This window comes from Cavia porcellus, unplaced genomic scaffold (assembly GCF_034190915.1).
Source record: "Cavia porcellus strain 051 isolate PalLab524CR breed Dunkin Hartley unplaced genomic scaffold, mCavPor4.1 scaffold_1, whole genome shotgun sequence".
In the NCBI taxonomy this organism is placed as follows: Eukaryota; Metazoa; Chordata; class Mammalia; order Rodentia; family Caviidae; genus Cavia; species Cavia porcellus.
Window position 1 is genome coordinate 165,533,068 of NW_026947484.1, and position 25,668 is coordinate 165,558,735.

Sequence of the window (25,668 nt, forward strand, 5' to 3'; positions counted from 1 at the left end):
GGATAGAGGGCTGCAGACACTGCTGCCAGATCCCACAGTGCCCAGGACAGTGACCAAAGACAGACGCAGCCTGCTCCCCACAAGGATGCTGTTATGGATTAAGAACTGGTGGTCAACTTAATGCCAGCTGGATTACATCAGCATGGCATTGAGCAAAGATGTTCCACCTGAGGAAAGTTGCCAGGATAAATAGGTGGAGAAAAGAGGTGTTGAGGGTTGAGGCATTCAGGAGGCATTGTGGGTTCTCCTACGAGTTGCTGTCTGAGCTGTTGGTTCTCTTGGAGAAGCTTTGGTCCTCACATCGAGCATTGCTTCCTGGCTCCGAAGGGGAAGACATGTGCTGCTTGGTCTTCAGGATGAACTCGTCACGCTGCTTCCTGGCATGTACCCGACTGTGCTTGTTGTCGGAGGAGCTCAGGATCTCCGTGTCGCTGAGGATGGCTGTGGTGCCTTTCAGGATAACCCTGGTCTTTGTTTTGAGTGTGACTTCTCGGCTCCAGTGTAGAACCCTCATCCCACTAGCACAGCTCCTTCATCCTGCTGGCCTAGACTTTCTGGCTTCCACCGCTGACCTTGTCTTCCTGGCATGGATCCGTAAAAGAGACTGGCGTGAGTCTTTCTTGTGGGCTCTGGACCTCCAGTTGGACTTGTGGAGGCATTGTCCTGAGCTCTGGATTTTTATCTGGACTCATGTGGGACATTGCTGTGGAGTTTAGGCTCTTGACTAAATAATCTATGTCTTTGGTGTTGCAGATAGATTTCTTGCATTTTCCTGTGTTAACTCCCGGTGACCATTATAAAAATAATAATATAAACTCCATGTCCTGGTCGTAATTGTCCTCTGTGTACAACAACCCCTGACTACAACAGGTGCCAAGACCCCCACTCTGGGTCAAGTTGACTCCATGTAGCACGGACTTCTCAGAAGACAGTGACCCAACAGGTACTGACAGTGAGTCCTTCAAAGTCCCTTCTGAGACATGCCTCAGGCCTGCAGCCAGGATGTAGCCAGTGTCCACCAGGAGCAAGCTGCCTGCAGGGGCCATGGAGCCCGAGGGGCAGTGCCTCGAGTATATGTCCTGGCCAGGTGACGCCCACTGAGCCTTGTATCACAGATATCTCTGTTGCTGCCCAGCTCCTGGGGATCTGTGCCCTCCAGGACAGCAGCTCTGAGAACAGCGTTATATGGGTGGACCATGAGCAGCATGGCTTCTGCTTCCATGATGGCTCAGTAAAGTGGGTATGAGAGGAGAGGGATTTTCTGGCCAAATGTATGTCCTGCTGAACAGATGAGCACTGTGACAAAACTTTTACAAGCGGAAACTTCCGTGTAAGGTTTCCTGCCTTCCTCTCTTGCTGCTGAAAGAGAGGAAAAAAGGAAACCAGTGGAAGAAGAGAGAGCACATGGCCAGGAGCATGGGAGATAGGGTGCTCACAGGCCTGGTGAAAGCCAGGGTGCCCACGGTGCAGGATCGTCATGGTCTCATCATAGTGCTGACCAAGCCCTACTCAGTGCTGGGTCTGCATCAGGAGCAGGGTGCTTGGAGTACTTGAGGCTTTGTGGGGAAAGGGTAGAGAGAACAGGAAGCTGGGGTACAGTCCAGAGTGCTCAAGGGGAGGCAGCGCTGGTCTCTCTCTTCTGATGACTGCGGTGGAAGTGCCAAGAGCCTGGTCTTGGAGGGTCCCATGTGCCTGGACACAGAACTCCAGGAGCTTCCAGTCAGCCTCAGGGCTTAGTGATGCAAAGTAACCAGGCCTGGGTGACCATCACCACCTGGCCTCCTGCTTAAGGCACCAACTGCTAACAGTCACAATGGTGGCAGTGCCCATGGGGATTGGTGGCTGAAGACTGACCACTGTAAAAACAATCTGAGTGTCAGACACTGACTTCTTGTGCTTCCCAAGCAACAAGCTGAGTGATTGGCTCAAGGTCGTCAGGTCATGAAGGATGAGCCAGGAAGTGAAGCTAAATGGTCCCAAACTTTTCTTCTTCCATGGGCATCAACCAGGCCATTCTGTTAGCCTCCAGATGGGAGTTACTGCCGTTGCCATGGTGGTGATTACCCTGCACTGTGCCACAGCTGCGACTCAGCTCGGGAACAGTTCTGCCTCGTGAACAGCCTCTGCTCAACCTGTGAGCCCAGGCTGCGTGCTCCTGAGAGGGAAGTCCCTTCTCACCTGCGTTAAAAGCCTTAGTCCTTCAGGGTGAACAATCGACAACACCTCAGCAGCTGGCTGATGTCTCATGGAGATCCTCTGCACAGCTAATCTCCCTTGCAACATCCCAGCAGAGAGCCCAGCTGCTGCAGGAGCTGGGAACCCGGGACAGCAGGTTCCTCCACCAGGCTTCTCCTCCCCCCAGCCAGGCCTGGGTGAGGATAATGGCCTGAGAGGAAAGAAATTCATTACCCCAAGATGATACTATCATGCCTCAGTGGCCGGTGGCCAGCAGGGTTCGCAGCAGGTGCCTCTGGTCCCTGGGCAGTTTACCACTGACATAATAATAACAATAACTTTTGTTTACATGGTAGACAAAAGGGCCTGTATTTCCTGGCTCTTGACAAAAGTAGCTCCCAGCTCTGCTTCAGACACATTGGTTATCATGAGGAAAGGCTCAGGAAAACCTGGGGTCTGCCTGTGGACAGCAGGCCCTGTTGACAAGAGGCCTGTGGGCAGCAGGTCTCATTGACAGCAGGTCCTGTGGACACCAGGCCCGTGAACGGCAGGGCTGGTGGACAGCATGTCTCGTGGCCCACCTGTCACAGCAATCACAGCTTCATAGTCCTGAGTGTGGCCTGCAATTTCAGGGATTTGCTCCTCAATTGTGGACTGAGGCCTCTGAGGCACAAGGGCCACAGGAAGATGCTGCCTCCCCTACGCAGAGGCTCCTGGACTCTGGCTTCTTTCTGCTCTGCACTCCTTAGGACTCCTCCTTCCTTTTCAGTGCCTCTGGATCTCACCATCTCCTTCTCTACTATAATTCCATTTCCCTTTCCTTGATTTTTGTTGACATATGACTGTATATTTTTATAGGGCACAACACACACTATGTAGTGACCAAATCAGCAACACAGTGCATCCACTACTTTAAATATTTCCTTGTGGTGAGAGCAATCAAAAAAGCTCTCTTCTAGCTACTTTAGCACACAACCTTTTCCTGGCAGGCAGGACTAGTGAGCAAACTCAGGGACACTCTCCAGTGAGCTCTATCCCAGTCCTTTTTATGTTTTATTTGGTACAGGGTCTTCTGACTCACCCAGACTGGTGGTGACCTGGTAACCCTCCTGCTCAAGATCAGGAATGGCTGGGAATATGCACAGTGGACACTAGAACTGATCCTCACGCCTAGCAGACACACACTTCCTTCTCCCGACTTTTGCTGCCGGACCACGGTGCCTCGCTCTCCCAAGGCCCCCCATTAACACCTACTGTACCCCCTCTGCTCTCCCTCCCCCAATGCACTGCACTTCACACTACACTACTGCTGCGTCCAGTGGACATTTTGGTGAGGGACCAGCAGGTGTCTAACTGAAAGGCAAACAGAACCTACTTGACTTCCGCCTGGGTAGGAAGGCTGATCTGCAGCTGACGTCTGGTCGCATCCTCCCCCACGCAGGATGAGGTGCCCCGTTCGGCGGTGCAGGGCTCAGGGCCCCGGGACTCAATGCAGCTCCCTTCCCCCTGCCCCTCTCGTGGCATGGCAGAAGTGCAGGCAGCACCTTTCGGTTCTCTCTCACTTCTTCCTTGCAGACCTGGCGTCTCCAGGAGGATTTGTGTGCACTACAAATCAAAGTCCTTAGAATGCTACATCTTTACTTCTCCAGTTCTTCTATCCTATCTATGACCAGATCTAGATCAAAGGGCAGGATGCAGAGGGACCATACCTCCCAGCCCCAGGGACATTCCATGAAGTCCTACAGTCCCATGCAGACCCTGGTCAACTCTGCTGGAAAAGGAGCCCTGCTCTGAATGCTGTCTCTTTCCTACTCTTCTCTTAAACCTGTGGACAAGCTCTACTTACTCAAAACAGAGGCTGACCGGAGGCTACCTGGCTTCCAGAGCACACTGACTGGTGGCCTCCAACCTCATGTGACTGCACCCTGTGTGGCAAGCCCCTCAGGGAGCCCTGCTGTGCCTTCTCTCCCGAGGGGCCTGGGATCAGTTTACAGCACTGGGGGGTCAAGCTCCCACAGCCTTGTGGTCTCTGTGTGACCCAAACCAGGAGCCCTTGCACCCTAGAACCTCAATCTAGAAACTCAAGCTTCACAGTGGGGACTCAGGGGCCTGCGATCTGGACCTCCACAAACTCCCAGGGGCTCCAGCAGCTGCTGAAGCCAAAGTGCCTCGGCCTTTTCCTCCCCAGGTTCCTGCCTCCCTCTCCCTGCCTGCTTCTTCCAGCTGTCTGATGCCTGCCAGGGTGCTAAGCCCTCACTCCTCGGTCTCCTTCAGCTGCCAGCTCTCAGTACCGAATGGCACCCATGCTCCTTCAAACCCAAGCCCCCGGCTCCTCCTTCCTTAGTCTTTCAAAATCTGCAGCCTTCACTGCCCTCTCACATCCTGTGCTCTTCTGATGCGGCCTTCAGTCCTGTCTCCATCAGGGACACAAGGGATCTCAGGATCCTGGGAATTCAGAAAGCTGACTGGGGCAAAGTGGGCATCCAAGAAACATCTGCCGGCCATTAAAGGAAGCTTCTAGTCATTCCATTCAGCCAGTTAGCAGCCTCTGGCTTGAGTTTATTCTGTCAGAATCTCAGTTTCCTCATCAATAAAGTAGGATTAAAAACAACAAAAAAGCAGACATGGTGCACAGCTCATCTCATTGATGAACAGTAGTGACTGTGACCATTGGAACAGATCATCTCAGTATCATTAAAACCAACCAGAGTAATGCTGAACTTCTAAAAGCATTTTTGTGGTCTGGAGAATTTTGGCAGGGGTGTGAAAGATGCAGTCCCCCTTTTAAGAACAGGTTGTTGGAATCAGAAATAACTTCCCACACTGAAATCATTTTCCCCACAGGCAGCATTTTGATGAACTAAGGACAGAGGAATTATAAACATACTATTTAATTACCCTTCAAAAATAAAATACACATTGAATAGAAAACACATAGAAAACTTAGGTTTGTTTGTGGATGTTTTTTCCAAAATACTGTAATAAAATGTTTGGGAACATCTAATAAAACTAATATGCAGCTGGATTTTCCTGCTCCAAAACTAATTTGTGTTGATTACAAGATAGGTCACAAGGTCTGTGTGCTTTATTTTTGATGCATTCATTATAATTGTTACTATGGGTGAAGACTAAACATAAAAAATAAAACATCCTGTTGGGGAAGAGCTTACCCGCGCAGCACATGTTTCTCTTCTGTGCTGGGGCTAAGGGGGATTTCCACCAGCACAGAATTCCAGACGCTAAGCTGCGCCCTGCACCACTGTCCTAACCTTCCCTGCCGCCCTTGAGGAACAGATGTGAGGTTCCACTCCCACAGCAACTGCAGCCAAGGTTTAGGGGGCGGCACGGCAGAGCATGCTTTCACACCGTGCTCCTCCCAGTACAGCTCGAAAGCTGTGAACGCTGCCATATCCCATGCGGCTGCAACCTAGGGCTGAGCCCTTCTCCAGACACCTGTCCACAGCATCGGGGCCAGGTGAGGACATGGGCCCAGCCCCACACTTCCCTGCAGAAAGGGAACGAGGTCGGAGGGGAAACTCTACCTATCCTATGGAGACAGCAGCTGTTCAAACACGTCCTTCTGCCGACTGCTGCCCTTTCTTCTGGTGATGAGTGACAGGGATGGTGTAGCTAACACCCGTCTTCAGAGGCATGAGACTCCAGGCCATGGTCACAGGGTCAGCAGCGCATGAAGCGCTGCCCACAGCACTAAGGAAAAAGCGCACCATCTGTCTCTGTAGGTGACAAAGCCCATCTCACCCTCCACCCTCTTCCCATGCCTGGAGACACTGCTGGCAGACAAGGACCCAGGCTCCAGCGCGTCTGCCTGGCGATGATCTGGCCAGAGTGCTGTCTCTCAGGAGGCCCTGCATTTCTCTCTATATGACAGGGAGCATCACCCACTCTTCAAGGGTTCCTCAAGCCACTGGTGGAAACCATGGGTGATGTGTTCACACCTCAAGGCGAACATCTCTGACAGCACAACATCAGGGCAGACACCTGGGCGCCGTGTCCACAGCCATTGTTGAAGGGTTCCGCTCTCCACCTGTGGAGGCTGCACTGCCGCTCACTTTGGGAAGCACATGGATCCGGCTCTCAAGCAAACGTCAGAGCAACCACACAATGTTTAAAAGTCTGCCTACAGGAAATCATGGGAGGTTATCCACTTCTGTAGCACATCTAAATCTCATGACTGGAGTTTCTCCAGCATACCTTTCCAGATGGACCTAGAACCAAGCTGCCTTCAAGGATCCTGCGGGATTATTTTCACAAAGCACACACTGGTGCCTTGGTCCAGGCGTCTGGTCGCTGAGCCCTAGGAGACCACGCTTCTCACCACGCTTCTCTGTGCCTCCTTCCACAGGACAGTTGCTCCTGAGGATGTCAGTGTCAGTCAGTACCAGGTATCAGGGACAGCTCTCTTCCCACCAGACACTGGCATTCATTTTCTCATGGGTAATGGGAACCACATATTCATCAGAGATGTTTCTCTTTTTCTTTTGGCTGCCAAGAAATTGAGAACCAAACTTCTACCTCTAGTGTTACTAACTGGAGAGAACTGACAGAGAACAATGTGGTTGAATCTCTGTTCAATTTTTTTCTCTAATTTTAACTTTTCTGCTTTAATTTACAAATTTCCCAGTGCTCACATTTTACCTGCTGATATTTTTCTATCTTGCTGTACATGTTCTTAAAGGCCGCTGATCCTTATAAAAATGGAGATTTTTACACGTTTTTGTTTCTATATGCACATATAAGCATTTGTAGGTACAGTTGATAACTAGAAAGTGTATAATCTTAGTAGTATATTTTCAAGAGAAATAACTCTTACATGTAATAGAAGTTAAGCTGGTTTCTAGTGAGAAAGTCATCATAGAGAATTATTTTAATTACCTTAATAAATCTTGAGTTGTCCACAAACATACAGAAACAGCTGTGCTTAATGGCAGTTTCTAAAATATTATTTTGCCTAATGGTGTATTTAGAATTCTTGGAACCTAATTTCTAAGCAGAATAGTTCCTAAAAATTTCAGACAGGTGTCAATCTTTTAAGAGTCCATGTGCTTACTGCTCCCACTCTGGTGAAGCAGGTACAGGCCCATTTTCAGATCACTAACTAGAAAAGTTGCAGGAATCCCCAGGAGACAATGCACACGCAGGAAGGTGCTTAGGAGAACGGCCCTGTATGATGCAGCATGTATGTTCCTACCACTGCTCCTGTCCAGCTACAAAATGTAATCATCCATACGAGCTGCATTTGTGACAGCAGAAAATGAGGACGGCAAAGATAAACAGCAGTTTGTCACTCTGTGGACTCAGTGCTGCTACAGAGCCCAGGGCCTTGTGGACACTGGGCTGATGCTCTGCTGCCAAGCTGGTCCTGTCCCCGCTCAAACAGTGAAAATATTCCTCTTAGTTGATTTGTTTGTTGAGAGGGCCAGACCTGCTCATGGAACTGGCTCCAGGATCCTTGCTGGACTCTGTAGAGTGAGAGTACACTCAGGAACCTGCAAACTCTTTGATCTCCTGAGTACAGAACTCAGCAGCTAATTTTAAGAGTCTGTACATGAAACCAGTTAAGGCCTAAGGGATGAGGGATCTTCCCCACGGGAGCACAGGCTTGATTGTGCCTGTCTTTCTGGCTATTAAACACAACTGAGCCATTCACTATTCACCCAAGAAGCACAGAAGGAAGATGTGATCACCTCGAGGTGGCTAAAGACAGTGCTGCAGCACCAGTGCAGCTCTGAGTGCAGGGTGTATACCCACTGTTCTGTCCTGAAATGCCAAGCTGCTGACAGCCAAGCCTATCTCCAGGAAACTGACTGGGACTTTCCATTTGGACGGTCTGAGAGGTCACTGTGCACTGTGAACTTGGGAGCTGGTGTTGCCAGACACTTCCCACAAACTCCTTACCTACAGATCTTCTCATGAGGACTGCCCTTACCAAAAACACTTTTCCTAAAGGTTGGGCTTCAGGTGAAAGCTTATCTTCTAAAGGCATCAAGATGAAGTTAGGAAGAATTAAATAAGTAGAGGCCTCAGATGGGGACTATCAATTAAAACCCATTTCTCTGAAGTTTCGGATGGATCTAGGTCAGAATTGCAAACATCTAAGCCTTTTCGGAGTTCAGAGGGGAGCCGCAAAGGTCAGTTAAGGCAGAGCACAAACCGGTGAAGAGACACCATGCAAACGTGTCATATCGCAGCCAGTGCAGACGTGATGGGACAGCGAGCCTGCGAGAGATAGCAGTGGGTGCCTGCACTGTGGCCCTGCTCCTGCCTCTGCCTTGCATGGCGCCCACCCTGCTCCTATGTGCACTGACATCAAGAGCCTGGCTGCTGGCTCACATGCTGCTCAAGTGGGTGTGGCGTGCCTGGGTTCCAACTCTGCCTGAGAGCCTGCCTGGCTGGCACTCAGCCCGCAGAGCACAGTTCTTGGCCTGCAGCTGCTGAAGACCTTGTCCTCCAGCTGCTGAAGACCTTGTCCTCCGAGCTCTGTGTGGCTGCTGGGAACCTGCACACGGTGAGTGCGCAGAGCAGCCCCCTTGTGCTATGACGCAGACAGGCGTGGAAGGAAGCTTTACCACCTTCGGGCTTCAACACCCTCAACACCTGTTCTCCCGGCACAGGCAGGCACTGCTCCGGCTTCTGTCGGTTTTTCTCGGCATGGGAATACGTAGGATCTTATTCTCAAATTTAGTGCCACCCTGAACAGGGACTTTCCTTCGAGTGTGCTGTAAGTCACTGCCATGAAAGCAACACACAACGGATGTGAGATGAGGCACCCACCGTCTTCGAAGGGTAGCTTCCCTCTTCTGAGCACAGTGTTGTGCTGGGAGCTGTGCCTGGCACTTTTTCTGCACGATCCCATTTACAAATCTCGGTGTCTGGAAGCTGCTGTTATTATCCCCAACTGACAGCAGAGCCAGCCCAGGCTCTGGGAGAGACAGCTCCTTGCTTGAGATCACAGCCAGTTAATGGCACAGCCAAGCAGAGAAGCCAGTTGTTTTGGGTTCCTAATTCAATGCTTTCCATTTTATTTTTTCCTGTTTTATTTTCCAGTACTGAGGATTGAACCCAGGGCCTTCACAGGACACCCTCCACCCTTATCTTTTACTTTGAGACAGGGTCTTGCTGAGCCACTAAGTTACCCAGGCTGGGCTCCAACCTGCAGTCCTCCTGCCTCAGCCTCCCAGAGGGCTGGGACTACAAGGTGCACCACTATGCCCAGCTTCAATGTCTTTTCTACCAATGTTCTGCTGGCTGAATGACAGGCCTGTGTTATGCTGCAAGCTTCAATGACTGAGTCTAGGGCCTGACCTGCGCTTCAGGGAATACCTGAAGCTGAAACAGCACTGCTCTAACCTGCAGGCCTGAACCTCCTGCCACACCTTCCTCCTACCGGCACCTGCACTGGCCGTGGTCCATGCTCCTCAGACTCCACATCTGCTCTGCCCTGTGGTGCTGTTTTATGGCTCTGGAACCTTCTCGAGCTACCCTCCTCCACTGCCTCCTCTGCGGCCAGAGTTCAGCTTCTAGAGCCCAGGTTAAGCCTTGGCTCTGAAAGGCTCTAGGCTCTGCACTTGCAGTGCTAAGTGCCCTGGCTAAGTCAGCCATGCACCTGCCTGCCCGCTGCAGCACAAGACCAGGCTGCACTGCTGCACCTCCAGTCTGAACCAGTGCCAAAGGCACGCATGTGCTGCACACTGGAGGGGAAAGCGGAACTCAGGCACCGCCTTTGCAGGGTTTACAGCAGAGGAAGGGGACCCAGGGGGCCCGGGGTGCTTCTGCTCAGCCTCTTCCTAAAAGGACTCAGTGGGTGCCTATCACCATTCCAAGGAAGGCAATAGGGCTGTTTCCTGTTTAGGAACCAGTGGTTTAAGCACTGCACGATACAGATGGGTGGTTTGCAATAATGGGCTGGTCGGAAGACAGTCACAGCACTGCTAAGGTTAACGGCACTGCCTCTCACCGAGGAGATGCAGCAGGGAGGGAGAAACCAATGAAAATGTGGACACACACTTCTAATGGCTGCAGAGCGGAGCCCACTTAAATGAATGCCGACTAATGAACACGTCTCCGAAAGAAAGTGATTGTAAAGAAACCTTTTATCTCCAGGCCCTGTATTTACGGAGTAAACCTTTTAAATAAATACAGGGTAAAAAAAGAAATTAAGTTGGTAATTGTCGTGATTCATTGTGGTTCATATAACTTTCTTCAGGTCAGTGAAACAAACCAATCATTTAACCCAAGGCAGCTTTCCCACTGGCCAACTCTCCCACACCTCGGAGCCTAGTGCAGCCTCCCCTGGGAGCACAGGGCAAGCCACGCCCTGGAAAGGGAAAGCCGGGGTCTTCCTGGTGTGCCTGACCCCTACCTCCACCGGTGGGATCAAGTGAAGCCTTCTGAGACCCGAGGGAGAGGAATGCAGTGCAGCCAGAAAAGTGCACCCAAAGGCCGGCAAGCCAGCCCTTCCTGCGTACCTCAAACTTCTCTCTCCATGAGATTCACCACTGCTACTTTTTAAAGGGAGCACAGACATTTGAAGGCACCATTCATGGTGGGCAGAGATCAGCGTGAGGGGCAGAAGCAGGCTCAAAAGCAGAGATCAGAGCTGGACTCAAAATGGGATCAAATCTTTCAACCATCTTACAAGCAACTTCTCAGGGACCTAAGTTTACCAGACCTTTCTGACTGGAGCCTAAGAAAGCAGATACTAATGCCTTCTTTGAAGACTTCCAAATACAAAGGAGAACTGCTGGTGATGAACATATTCCTCCGAAAGTCAGCAGCTATGATACAGATGTCTACACCAAAACCACACAGTCACAGCATGGGTCTGTCTCCTCCAGAGAAAAAGTTTAAGCTGCTGAAAACGATCTAAATGTCAGGGTGAACAGATGATTACAAACCCACCTCACATAGCATACATAGCCTGTGCTACTTGCTGAAGGCATGGATTAGGTATGGGGCTCCACAGAGGATGTGGCTGGGGACCACGAGCACGACCGACAGCACCACAGGTGCCCACAGTGTACCCCACAGCAGGATCCCCCATGGGCAGATGGAGTCCTCGGCTGTGTGCCACATAGGGACCTGTGCTTAGGAGTTCCAGGCTACCGGCCGCCAGCCTCTACACACAGCACAGGGACACATGAACCGGGAACACTGCAATCGGCTTCCCATTGTGCTGTACAACTTGGTGAATTTGCAGAGGGACTTCAGCAGCCTCTCAGTCAGCGGGCTGCTGGTGGTAGGTGGGTATATTTTGGAGAAGTGGTAGGGTAAGAAGGGCAGAATGACCATGTGGGACACCGCAGGGTGGGCAAAGGACATCGAGGTCTCAGTGCAGGGCTCTACTGTTCTGGATGCCTCCACCCTGTGACCAGGCTTGAAACAGTTGCTGGCAGGCAGCAGATGTGTAATAAATAAATAAATGAATCAATTGTGATGGGATTGAAAGTACTATGTGAAGATTAGATGTGAAGATTTTTTACGGCTCACTGTAAACAGCAGGAGGCTGGAGAAGGGGACAGTGCAGTGACAAAGATGCCTGGACACATTCATGCCCCATGGAGTCTCTGTGGAGGAGTGAGGCTGCGTGGCCCTGCCTTCCACTCCCCTCTCATGCACAGGAATTCTGTTACAACCAAAACTCCATGGCCAGCCTTTGCCAAGTTTCATTTAGCAGGCTGGGACCCCAGCTAGGGACGTCAGCAGTGCCATGCAAAGCCTTTTCTTCAATATTTACACAAGGAAAGGCCATTTCAGTCTGAGCTTTGAGCACATTAGATTTTGACAGCTTAGAAATGTCATTCTCAAAGCAAGGACTTTTCATGTGCATCACATCCTGGCTCTAACTGTTCTATAAATGCAAATGCAAATATCCTTGACCAGAGAACCTTGAGCATCATGCTGTAAGGATGTTAGTGAGATTACATGAAGTTCTCTTTAACTGTATTAGTTTCCATCCGACATCCACTAAATCAAATTAGAGTAAAGTGGCAAAGCCTAGGTTTGAAAGGTGGATGCCAAAAAAGTCACTTTCTAATTTCATTTCCGCCTCTCATCTACAGATGTCTTTAGCTGTCAGCCACAGTCAGTGGACTCTGCTCCCCAGCAAGCACCCAGTGCCCAGTTGTACAAGATGAGCAGGCCAGGCCTGTGTGGGGAGACCATGGAGAACCAGAGCCTCCTTGCTGGGCCCTGCCCAATGTGTGCCTCCTACTGCCCAGGTCCAGCTCCCAATCACCCATTGCCAATGGAACACACTCCCTGTTTACTGTTCTGCCAAAGAGCTGGAGCCCACTAATTTGGAAAATACCTCAATGGCTTATTTCTTGTTATGAAAAATTTCCAGAAATGCAAGTTAAGCTTAAGACTAAGAGACAGTGAAACTCCTCTGCATTTAGAACTCACCACTGCCCTGCAGCAGCTCAGAGAAGACAGGAGAGAGGGGAGGATGGGGACCTCTCGGTTTGCAGTACCATGCAGGTGGCTGTTTGTCCCAGCCTGCTTCCCTGAAGCAGCCACACAATAACTCCATGTGCACACTGTGCAACACGGGAGAGGAGAGGAGCAGAGCGGAGGCCCACACCTCCCCACCGGGGCAGGGCCACGCACGGCGAGGCACACAGGTCCTGGGTGGGCTGCAGGGCTGATGCGAGAGACAGGAAGGTCATGGCACACCTGGGAGTGGAGGTGCACCTGTCGGGCCTGGAAGAAGGGCTTGAGGACTCCCCTTCGCTGGCTGTGGCATCCTCCATGGCGCGCCTCCCATGGAAGCCTTAGAGGAACACGGCCCATGCCTGTTCCCACATGAGGGTGGGCGTAGGGCAGGTTTCGGCAGCCCAGAGCGCAGCACACATGCTGATAAAGGCACATGGTGGGGACAGGCAGGGGGAAGGCCAAGCCCAGGCTCCTCCATCCTGAAACTCCTGGGACTGTACTTGCCCTCCTTCCACTCCTCGTCACCTTTTCTATGCTCTCAAACCATATGCTGAGCGCAGGACACCATGGGGACTGGACCACAAATGCGAGCTTCTGCTCAAGACTGTGCAGTTGAGAAGAGTGAGACACACTGGAACACCCACAGAAAAACTGGAGTTCCTTTTTATATTTATGCTGCATCTTCTAAAAAACGACAGAGGTAATTCTGGACGAGGGTGGGGCTCATTGGTGGAGCTCCTGCCCAGCACATATGACCTATGGGTTCCACCCTCAGTACCATACCAAACACCCTAAAAACCAGCTCAGCTCTTCCTATGCTACCTCCTCCCCTTCAGACTTGTGTCAGACAGTACATGTCACCGCACGGCCTGTCACGGTCCTGAGGGGAGGCTGGAGTTCTGCATACCTTGTACTGGTCTTCTGTTGGCATACAGGGATGTATTTCTATTTCCTTTTGCTGGTGTTTGGTTAACTGACAGACTGCCCACTGTTAGCTAATTAATTATCACTACTACTGGCACCAACCCTGTGCTCTAATATGTACTACTATGTAGTATCACGTACTGTGGTATGTACAAATTATGACATCAGTAAATGACACAACTGTACAACCATGACTGTATGTTGTCACAGGCCCTGACTTATTTTCTCCTTCTCTCCCTGGAACCTTGTGGCACATGAGGTGACACACTCAGGATCTCGGGGTCTCCTACAAGAGTCCTCCACAGTTGGATTCCTCACCCTGCCATGCGTAGGGTCCGTATAAGCGCCAGCGCTCACACCATGGGGCAAGGGTGCCACATCACCAGCATCTTGTATTGTGGAACCAGCTTCAGCCCCTTCCTTGGAGATGCCCCACTCGAGCTGCCTTCCACATGGAGCTCACGACCAGCCCTGCCGAGGCAGAGCCTGGTCCTATAGTGTCCAGGAAGAGTGTAGGCTGGGTCTCCTCTGCCCTGCCGGCCTCCAGGAGCCCCCAACCTCTCACTACTGTGGATTCCGGTGACAACTTCGAATGGAGCTTGCCTCTCAAATATAGAAGCTGCCTCCTTCATCAAGCAGCCCATACTCACCTGGTCCCATGTTTACCGGAAGAATCCAACTTTCACAGGTGGAGTTGCTGCTAGTGCGAGCCCTGAGCTGCAAGCACAGACCCCAGGCTCAGTCCGCCTTGCCACTCTCCCTGGAGCAGGAGATGCGGGTCGCACCTCGCCAGATGCTCTTCCTGGCTCCTCCAGCACCTTGGCTGGAAGCTCTGGGCCAGCCCTGTACCCCTGTCTCATCTGCAAGGGCCACGCCAAGCTGTTGGCCCACAGCTGTGAGAGCCAGGTGAAAGCACAGCTGGCACGAGACCAAAGCACCAGGCTCAGGCAGCATCTGCCACTGCACAAGATGTTAGTGAGATTCTGTGTGTGGGACACACAGGAGTCCCATTCCTATGGAATTTTGTCTGGCTCCATGAAATGGAGAATTAACTCATTCTTTCAAATAATTCAGTCATCTAAAATGAAAGGGATAAGGTGAAAGTTTTTAGTGTATTGCACAACAAGTAGGGGATGGGAAGAAACACTTTGTTTTCAATGACATTCCCATGTCTTCTGCACCTGACACACTTTGAAACTGTCTTGGGCCGTGCAACATACAACATGACACCTGGTAGGAACTCCACACACCCACCTCTCCCTGCACCTCCACCTCCTTCAGGGAAGGAAAGCAAAAATCTAGTCCACTGCTTAAAAATATCCACTCTTGAACCACAGACTCACTTTTGGCTCCATGTACCCAAACATACTTCACATGAGCCAAACATACTTCACATACACAGGTACATGAACACGTGCTACACACACACACACACGCACTCACACACACACACTGCCCGCTCAGCTCTGGCATGTAATCAAGCTGCAGGTGCCCAGGAAGACAAGATAAGTGAAGATTTCTGTCCATGTGACAGAAAGGAAGGAGGAAGAAGATGAACATGAACCCAAACCAGGTGCTGGGAAGTACACTTTCCAGCGCGACAGAAACATCTCACCTTAAAATGAGGAAAAAGCAATATGAGACTTAATGTTAGTGAGCTGCAGAACTGGAGTTTGAATTCCCTTCTTTCTGTAACAGCACAGTGCACTACACGGCCTGGCTGGGGAGTTGGGGCATCTGTGTGCTGTTTGCCTTTCAGCCTGTGCACACGCTGTCTAAACCCTGTCTCAGTGAGGTTGTTTGTAAAATGGGCACGCTAAAAGCACTTATCTTCAAAACTGCATTCAGATCAAATGAGATCTTGAAGGCAGAATCTGCAGGCGAGCACATGGCTCAGGAGCAAACAGCCACTTGGCTTGCCCACCACAGGGACCCAGGGGGCTGCCCACCCCAGGGACCCAGGGGGTGAGCTGTGGACATAACCCCTTCCATGGGTGGCTCTCCTGGGCCTCCCCACCCTTGGTATTCCCTCTCAGGGTCCCTCCAACTATCCTCTGTGGGTTTTCCTGGCTGCTCCTGTCACCTCCGGTCACGCTGCAGGACCTGGAGTGGCACCTGATCCCTGGAAGTCCATTACAATGGTGAGCACCGTTGGGGAAGTCAGCATGACCTGGCTCTGCAGCCCCATGCCTGGAGCCCTATTCTCCATGTGTGTCCGTCCAACCCGTGCACAGCCATTTCCTCTCAGCTGCAGGCTTCACAAGCCACAGTGGCTTCTCCACTGTCTCCCACAGCTGTGTCATCCCTGGCCTAGGAGTCCCGAGGACAATGAACATGCAAGCCAAGCCACAGACAGCATGGCCAGTGCTTATCTGCGGTGTTTCTCCCCTACTTTATCTCTGAGGCAGAGCTGCCCCGGCTCTCCTATTGATGCCTTCTATTTTTACCACCTTTCTGAAGTAAAGGTCTGCCAGTCCCTAGATGTTGCGACAAGATACACGTCCTCTGTGTGGGCGCTGAGAAGTGCCGGAGAAGCGCTGTCCCTGTGGCCGCCCAGTTGGGCTCTGCGGGTTACACTCACATGCCTGCCACGCAGGCTGTGGGGCCTGTCGTGGCTTGTTGTTCCAAGGCACGGGGCTGGGGAAATGGGATCTAAGCGGCCCTGTCCTGAGGACCTGGAGGACTCTCCCCTGGCTTCATTTTCAGCGGGCTGAACTCTAGTGGGCTGAGCCCTTGAGATCAGGAAATCATGCCAGGCTGACCAAAGCCTCCACATGCTGCGTATGACGGTGGCCTGTGTGATCTGCAGGGGTGTGACTGCCAAGTAAAATACATGGTTTGGTTTAGGTCAAATATGGATATTTTAAAATTTCTATTCTATTTAATTATTTTGGTTTTTTTTGAGATAGCTTGCTCTTTAGCTCAGACCAGCCTTGAACTCATTATGCAGCCTAGGCTGGTCTCCAACTCACAGCAATGCTCCTGCCTCAGCCTACCAAGCACTAGGATTACAGCCATGTGCTGCCAATGTGTACTTTTTCATATATCCAATGCATTATTTACAAATGATTTATTGTTTTTATCTGAAATTCAAATTTAACTTGGCATCTGGTATTTCAGTTTGCTAAGTCTAGCAGCTACTAAGCAAAATCAGTCTTCACAGTACATGTACCTGAGATCTAAGGGCTTATAAACCAATGGTGCAGTGAGACAGAAGTTAAGCTATTGCCACTGATTCAGACCTCAGCTATGAAAAAGGAATAACGGCGAGAGTGGGTACATGGAGCCAAGATTCCTGGCAGGCAATTGGCCCTCCACCATACACACAGGAGGGACACTTTGGGGGACACTGCAGGGGCCCACAAGCTCTATGCCAGCACTGTTCAGGACACACGGTAATGTTGAGGACCCTCTGCAAAGCCCACACGGAGGATTTGCTGCAGCAGCCTCAGGGCCATCAACGGCTTCTCTCTCGAGGACAGGAGTCCCCAGCAGCAGTCACATTCACTGCTGAGCCTGCAGATTTCAGCTCCAAAACCCTTCCAACACAGCCTACTCCTCTGCCCTCTGTGCCTTCACCCGGCTTTTCTCCCTCCATGATCCTTGGGGCCACTTGTCTGTCTTCTCACCACAAGGGAGAACTTGACAAGGAGCAGGCTTCTATCTTCCTTGCTCAGCACGATGGATATGCCTGGTAAATATGTGTGAGCGAAGGAATGAACGAACGGCACCCACTTGCCTCCCTTATACGTCCAGGGCACAGCCTGACGTGCACGGCAGATTCCTGGTAATGCCCTCCAGAGCAGCTCAAGAGAAGCTGAGGTACCAGGCTCTGAGCAACTGGGACAGCTGGTTCCCTGAGCAGGCACTCATGTCGGGCATGTGGGGGTGGCTCTCCCTTGGTAGTCTGACCTCTTCTGAAGCTGTGATTTGGCTTCTCCGAATTCATCTCCCAGTTTACAAGCGTGGCTTCCTGAGAAACTCCCTGGCTGCAAAGTGTCTGCAGAGATCTGAGTGAGCACTGCTCCTTGCTGGGTGTGCTTCCTACCTATCTGGGCCTTGCTGTAGTGCCTGCCACACTTCTGTCTTGGGTCTGTGCCACATGATGCCTGTGGATAAGGCACACGAGACTCCCATGTCCCCTCTGGGTACAGAAATGAAGCAGTGTGACAGGCGGCAACCTCCAGTGCATCCACAGATTTCCTTAATGACGAGCTCACGCTGAGGGACCAGGGCTACCGGGAGAGGTGAACCTGAAGCAGAGTGGGGAAGCTGAGAGGATGTGAGGTGCCAGAGCCCCTGTGGCCACATGAATTCTTTGAGCAGACAAGTAATCGATCTGGATGAAGGACTCCAAATGTCCACACAGATCACTTCTATTACAGTTCACTAATGTTGTCCACAAATGGATGACCCTCCCAGCAAGCACTGACACACTCCCACTCATGTGTCAGTCAGAAGTGACTCTGGGGCCTGCAGCAAGCTGGGTTCAGACACTGGGCCTGGTTCAGCCCAGCCCCCGACACTGTCCTAGCAAGTTCTTTAAGCCAGGCCAGTGGCAATGCTCCAAGTCCCCTGCACTATCAGGGCTGTCACCTGGCCTGGGCTTCAGTCCCAGGCACAGCAGGCCACTTCAGGTGAGGACCGAGGCCCAGCACCTGCAGCACCTTCTCCAGCCCTGAGACTGGAGGAGGAGAGGTCCTTAGCAGTTTCTGTCTGAAACCTAGTTCCAACCCTACGTGAATTGTATCACTTCATATTTTTAGAATCCAGCTCTGTGGACATATTTGCAAAATCCTATGTAGTCTATGAACAAACACTTAGAAATACCTCTCTGCTTGGAGTAGTCAATAGCCATTCCATCACTCCTAGGGCCTGAGTCATACCACAAATTAATCTGAAGACCAGAAAGAAAGCCTCTCTTTTCTTCTCCCCTCTGAATTTATTGGTAGGTGAGAAAGGCCCTCCAGTCACTTCAGAGTTGGAAGGTCAGGAGAACAGGACCTGAAATGGCCTCGACTCTGGCTACTGTCTGTGCAGCCAGCGAACCAGTGTGTGTGGACAATGAACCGCGGACAGGTAGAGCTGCTTCTCAAGAATTCCCACACTTTCCTGGTGGCCCCTACCCATGCTGCTACCCATGTGGCCCCATACAGCCTTTGTAGTGCCAAGGCTGGGGAGACCCGGGGAGCCTGCCAGCCACTACGGGCCACACCTTCAAAGGACACCTGGAGAGAGCAGGGCCACTTCACCCCAGGCTGAGTGAGAGCCACATTCTGGTTCCCTGGTTTCTGTGAGGAGTGCTGGCTCCACCACACTGCTAAAAATTCATCAGTCTGAATTTAATTACACAGAGCTGGAAACCAGAGGCATTTAGGTTTAATGTCTCCCTGAGTTGGGACCGTTACATATTTTAGAATATTGATCACTACCGTTATAGCTGCTATTTTGGTGGTCACTCTACTGTGTCTGTCCCTGCAGGGTTTTTTTTTAGAAAGAACACTGCAGAGAATAACTGTTGCTAGGTAATTGTAAGAGAAAGTCATGCAAATTATGAAATATTGATAGATTGTATTTACAAGTCAATGGTGCTAGAATGCTCCTACTTGCCCAGTAAATGCAAACTGGAAGACTGCAGTGCCTTCGGAATTCCTAAAACAATCCCACTGACACATTCATCAAAGTAACCCTTAAAGCACCAGTCTATCCAGTAGTGACAATTCTTGAAGTTTGGAATTATCAATTTTATTTTGCCTTCCCACTATTAATTTTGCAATATAATATTGCAATAAATCTACTGTATATTTGAGGAGGTAGTAAAAGCAATTTAGAACATTAACCAGAGGGTCTTTAATTTATAAAGAACATATTAACAGATAAAAGAATGTTGATCTAAAAGAGAAATAGAAATTTATACTTTTCTTATCTCATCTCCAAATAACAAAATGAATCCTTCAATAAATATTAAGTCAGAAAGTTAATAGCCTTGGAAGTCATTTTGCAAACATTAAAATATTCAAAATATGTGCAGAAATAAGTGATAACCAATGAAATGCAGACAGAATTGAACATAAATACATTCCTTATCTATCTAGCAATATCTGACAATATTCAGTGTAACAATTCAAGCCTAGAAAGACATGCATCAAGATGGTGGCCATGAGATCTAGATCCAGTTACTACTCCAGGCTGATTTCAGACTGGCAGATCATGCTGCAAGTCCTCAAAATCTGGGGCAAGCACCACAATGAACGCCTTTCCACCACTGGCCAAGGCATATCTGAGCACTGATGTCATCAACAGCTGTGCCATCACCAGACCAGCGAAGAGGAACAAACAGGATTAAGCCTAGAGGAAGTCACAGAAGTACCAACTTGGGTTTTCTGTCATAAATATTGTAATTTTAAAAACCACAAGATGAAGTTATTAAGGGTGGCTATGCAGGCAATGAGAGGGAAGAATGTGAACTCTGTGCTGTTTTTGGCAAGGGAGCCTCACACTGTCTTTTTTATCTTCCGGGATGCTGGCTTGGAGGCAGCTCACAGGCCGTGTGGACACCTAGCAGCCCCTCAAAGGTCTGCCACAGGAATACTTTGCTTAGCAACCACAGCTCCATCCTGGAGACTCGCAGAGATAGTTCAAAGGCTGTGCCAACTCCAGGTCCAGCAGGTACAGCTTACAACCTTCTGGAGGCTCAAACAGTGGGAAGCAAGGCTGCAGCCCTGTGCATAAAGGCTGAGGGGATGGTCCCTGCTGTGGCTGGAAACCTCGTTTGAGATGCACAGCCTGGAAAAATCAAGCAGATGCTCCTGTGCCCATGCCTGTACACAGAGGAGCCCAGCTCCATCGACCTTCAGCCCAGGTTGGCTTCCTAGGCTTGCACACCCTGTGTCTGCCCATAGCCTTTTCCTGTCCGAGGGTAGATGTTCAGCTCCTCCAGAGCGTGGCTTCCTAGTCTGGAAACCTTCTGGTAACTCAGTGGTGAGCAGACACTCAAAAACAGTCAGGGACAACATCAACACGTTCCTCTGTATGACAGTTTTGTTCATGAGCCATGAGCACCGGGAGCTTTCTAGGGTTAGGGCACAGCTAGGTATGGGGCAAAATTCTTTTTAAAAGGGATCTGCTGTGAGTCCTACCCTTAATCAGTTTGCCTTTTACTAAGCCATATTCCATCTGGTTTGAGGCAAAGAAAAGGCAGCTCCTGTGAAGCACACCTCGGGGAAGCCTTCTTCCAACCCCCTGTTCTCCCGAAAACTGGATCTGGAGTTTGTTCTGACTCTGGCTCCCTGGTCTGCTGGCCCTCAGACCCGTGCAGAGGGGCAGAGCATGAGGACAGCACTAACCAAGAAGCAGAGGCCGGACCGTGCGGACTTAGGGAAGAAATCTGTGTCTGGCATTTCTATCTCTCTACCAAAAGCATCTCCAGAAAGCCTGGTTTATTTCTGACACCACTCCACCCCTCCAAGGCCCTGGCTTCAGGCTCCCTACATTCAGAGCAAGTCTTCCTGGTGCTCCAGGAAGCACAGTTCCTGGGGCCCTCAGTTACCCCATTTCCTGTGTACACCCTCACCTTGACACCCAGGGGCTGGATTCCATGGTGTCTCTACTCATAAGTAGCTGAGAGATGGGGGCAGCTGCTCAGTCACCTGGCTGCTATTGACCCAAATGGTGGTTTCTAATCATTAAGTTATACCAACTTTGAGTTTCAGAGAGTCTGATATTTTGTGTCTGGGCTTCAGATAATTCTTTAGAAATTCTCATCAAATTTGAGGACTTCTTTTCTTTTATAGTTGAGTCTTAAGGGACTACGCTAAAGAAAGAAAAACTTCACTGAAACAAAATCTGGTGGGACAGGGAAGAAACAGCTGCATAAACATCAAGCAGAGTTCTGTGGCCTGGTTTACGGCTTTGGACAAAACAGCACCTTACCATTTGCCTACCCATTCTCCTTGGTTCACCAGGGAAATGCCATTCGTGTTCCATTACCTCCTCGAAGCTCAGACACAAAGCAGTGTGCTCCCTCGCATGGATGCAGTGGGGTGGGGGAGGGGGTTTCCTCCTTCACTCAGTGGGCAGAGGCCATGGCTTCTCACCCAGCAGGATCTCGAAACCTCACAGAGCTTTGTTGAAACACTGCGAGAGCCCCTCACCCAGAACCAACAGAACAGATAGCTTTGGGGCACTCCCTTCCCTATACTGGGGGTGGAGAACAGGGACCTCTTGCTGGCTCAAGGCCTCACCAGAAGGGAGGACACACTCTGAGTGGCACCCCAGACTCAAGCCCCGTCTGCTCATGCTCAGGCCAGCTGTCTTAAGGGAGAGAAAAGTCGTTCCCCCTCAATCTCTTCATTTGCAGTGGACAAAGAGCAGATGGAGGATGCAGAGTACCCTGGTGACTCTTCAATTGGGCTGGTCTAAGGCAGAGCAGCTTCTACTTCTTTTACCTTGAAATAACAGGAACTTGAAGAGTGGGAATGCGTGGTGTAGCTGCTGGACATGCACATTTCCTTTTCTGAACTCACACATTCTCCCCAAAATGGCTCCGAGATTCCTTGGGGAGCCAACAAGTAATCTGGAGTTAAAAGCAAACTTGGCCAAGCCTTGCTGTGCATTTGGCCAAGCCTCTGGCTCAATCCTGGCTGTTTTCTGCAAGGGAAATGCACAGGCTGGACTGACCCACGCCAGGCCCTCAGTTCCCAGGGAGCTCTCAGCCATCTCAGGAAGACAAAGGAGCGTGGGCCACAGTGAGGGCCAGACACACTCGGCGCTCAGTGCATTCAAAGCACCGAGACGAGACCATCCCCTAAAACAAGACAGGTGTCCTAGTCCATCCTCGAGGAGACTGTGTACAAATGCAGCATGGGAAACATTCAAGCATCATTCATAAAGTCAAGTGGAAAATAAAGAATAAAACCAGCCTTTAAATAACACTCCTTAAAATGCCACCAAAAAATAGGATGTAGCTGTTTATGACACTAAAAACAAATCTTCACAGGTCTGTGACCCCAGAAGTTTCTTAAAAAGCAAAAACAACTTGGATATAGCAAATATCACCAAAATATCAGGGTGATGAGAGGAGCAGCCAGAATATTCCCACTTAATGCCATAGTCTGTCAAAAGGGATTTCCCAGGCCAAGCAATGAGGCAGATTCTGAAGGCACAGGGTGTCCGAGGCCGTCAGTCCCCTTCCACCCCACAGTCCTTCCATGATTTTGTCATTTTGGGAAGATTGGCTGGGGAGCAAAATGGAAACATGAACAGAAAACCAAAGACTAGCGGCAGGCGAGGTCACGGAGGGCAGGCGACACACAGTGTGGTGGACAAGAGAAGCAGTACTGCTGGACACTGCAGGAGTTTCCCCCCTAACTGCATGAGAAACAGTGAGCGTGGCTGCATACTACTTCATTCTTCCACAGCAGGTGACAGCCACAGGTTTAGAGAAGTTTGGAATCAATACTCCAAGAAGTTAGACAATCTACAATACATCAGAGGTGAGAAATAACAGACCAGAGAAGAACATTCTGGAATTTTATGAGATGACATCTCCCATACCAAATGTTTAGAAATGACAAGGATCTCTCTAGTTCATGTCTGTTTTCACAGGAACTAGTGGTCCCATGCCATCCAAAATTCCAACTTGTATCAGTCTTTCACCCGTGGAGTGCATTCTGCATATTTAGCATTTTGTTAGGCACTGTTACAGTCTCAAGTAAATGTGCGTTCTACTTCACTGACACAGAAAATCTGTATACTTATACTATCAAATGTAATACTCTCCTATCACATTGCTGTTTTGTTTTAGACAATCTAAAGTGTGACACTACTTCAAAGGCAGAGGTTGCTTTTCAGAAGCAATTAGCCAAGGGCTGAGGTCTAAGTGTCACAGAAACAAGTGTCCAGGAAGGATTTTGAATAGCTAGTGAGGATCCTAGGACCTCTGCCACTTCAAAAGGGATGGAAAGGATGTGAAGGCCCTGGCTCCCACTTCCTGCTGTGCCAGAATCCAGTGAGTAAACCAAGTCCAGCCTCAGAGTTTAATCGGGAAGCTAGCTCTCTTGGGAACTCAGCTCCCCTGATGGTGCTGGCCAGGGCCTGGGCCACTGGGTGAGAGCTCTACTCACGCTTCCTCTGGGAGTCCTCAAGGTCATCTGCCTCGGATACCCACACAACAGACCCCGAAACCCTTGGTTGGCTGCCGTGGCCTCTAAAGCAGCAGCTAGAGTCCCATGCTAAACTTACCATTTTCTGGCTGGTCCTTAATGTCAGCATCACTTGGCTGGCTGGGACTTTCAGATTGACTTGAATCTGAAAAACATAAAAGTATGGCCAAAAATTATAGGGTCTGTGAGGGAAAGTAGGTCAGTCAGAGGTGCTAGCTTGAGCAAAAGGCTCGGCCTACAAACTGAAGGGGAGATTAGAGAGCACAACAAATGACAAACGGGCTGTGCCTAGAACTTGGGCTTTGCTCGCACCTCCAGTGACTTCTGCTTCCGGCCAGACCAGAATTTGAAGTTCTGTGGAACCCACGTGCTCCTAGAGAGACCATTTCCACACTGTTTGTCTCCGTTATTTACACACTGGAGCCTGACAAAGACTTCATCCTTCATTACGCTCATCTGAAGCTTGATTCAGACGTGAAATCAAGTGTCACAATACATTCTGAAGCTGGTATATAAAATCAACCCAAATAGCAGGCAGCAGCTCTGCTGGCAGGCAGCTCTGTACTGCAGGGACAGCTGCTGCAGGCTGATGCCACGCAGGCCCAATCTCCAGACTCCAACGCAGGCGCTTGTGGAGCTGCGTGACACAGATGCGAGGGCACTGTCCTGCCTACCCACTCAGACAGCCAGAGATGGTGTTATACAATCAGAGTCACTTCTTGAGTTAACAACATAAGCAGACCTTTGAACTAAAGAAAAGTAACTCAGGGCTGGGGATTTAGCTCAGCGGCTAAGTGCCTGCCTGGCAAGTGCAAAGGTTGTGATTTCAATTCCCAGTACCACCAAAAGAGAAGTAATTCAACTAAAGCAATTTCTAAGTAGGGCGATTTAAGGCAACACTTGGTTTTAAAGTTAGATAAAATAAAGTTAAAAGAATTTTACAGAATTAGAAGCAAATGTAGTTGTGATGCATTTTGGGGAGAAGAGAAAAGCAAGCAAAATGTTTCAAAGGAAAAAATTGTATTTTCTGAGTTATAACAGTTTAAAGTATTATTTAAAAGCAAACAAATAAACTGGGCATGCTGGTGCATGCCTGTAATCCCAGTGCTTGGGAGGCTGAGCAGGAGGATCACTGGGAGTTTGAGGCCAACCTGGACTGCACCGTGAGCTCAAGGCTAGCTTGGACTGCATTAGGAGACCTTGTCTCAAAAAGACCAAAAAAAAAAAAAAAAAAAAAAAAAAAAAAAAAAAAAAAAATCCAAATGAACAAACAAACAAACAAACCTAAATTATTTACAACAAAACCAAAAGCACCTCTATATCTGTGGAACTACTGGGTCCTGCTGGGTTAAAATTAGCTGATTGAGATCTGCCTGTGCTTCAGCAAGAAGCCCAAGACACAAAAGATATAAAAAGGTAAATTTGTACTTAACTCTGGCAAAGTGACAGCTTTTATCAGTTTGTGACAATCACCATGGCAAAGACAAAATTCACAACAAATCCTTCAGAATAAACTGCAAAATTAAATACAAAGTCTGCACTAAAAACTGGACATAAGAAGAAACTTACATTGGGCTTATGTTTGAAATTTTAGCTATTATACATTACTATTACTTTCTGAACAATTTTAGAAGTAGCCTAGTTCCTTTCTCTGTTTCTAAGGAAAGACCCTATAACTTTGTCTTTAGAAATTACAAATTAAATATTTTCAGAAATAATCCAGTATGTTTCAAAGGACACAGACTTCTATTATTTTTATTCTGGACAATTTTAAGCCACTAATATGTATACATAAAATTAAAGCAAAATTTCTAATTTTTGTATTAGGAGAAATTAAAATTTTTCTTCACTGTATTCCTAAACAAATACATAAAATTTTGCCAAACCCATTTCCTTTATAATTCTAGCAAACAGAATTCTCTATGTGATAGCTTAGGCACATCTTTTACTCCTA

General features: G+C 49.5%; 1 protein-coding gene across 8 annotated transcripts in view; it reads right to left on the reverse strand.

The window, feature by feature from the left end:
- Window positions 1-25,668, reverse strand: part of Nfia (nuclear factor I A) — a 421,148-nt gene that overhangs the window by 109,411 nt on the left and 286,069 nt on the right. For all 8 annotated transcript variants that reach the window (XM_063259700.1, XM_063259705.1, XM_063259699.1 and 5 more), the window contains exon 3: window positions 23,794-23,859. In XM_063259700.1, coding sequence (XP_063115770.1) covers window positions 23,794-23,859 — 66 coding nt within the window. The remainder of the gene's footprint in view (window positions 1-23,793; window positions 23,860-25,668) is intronic.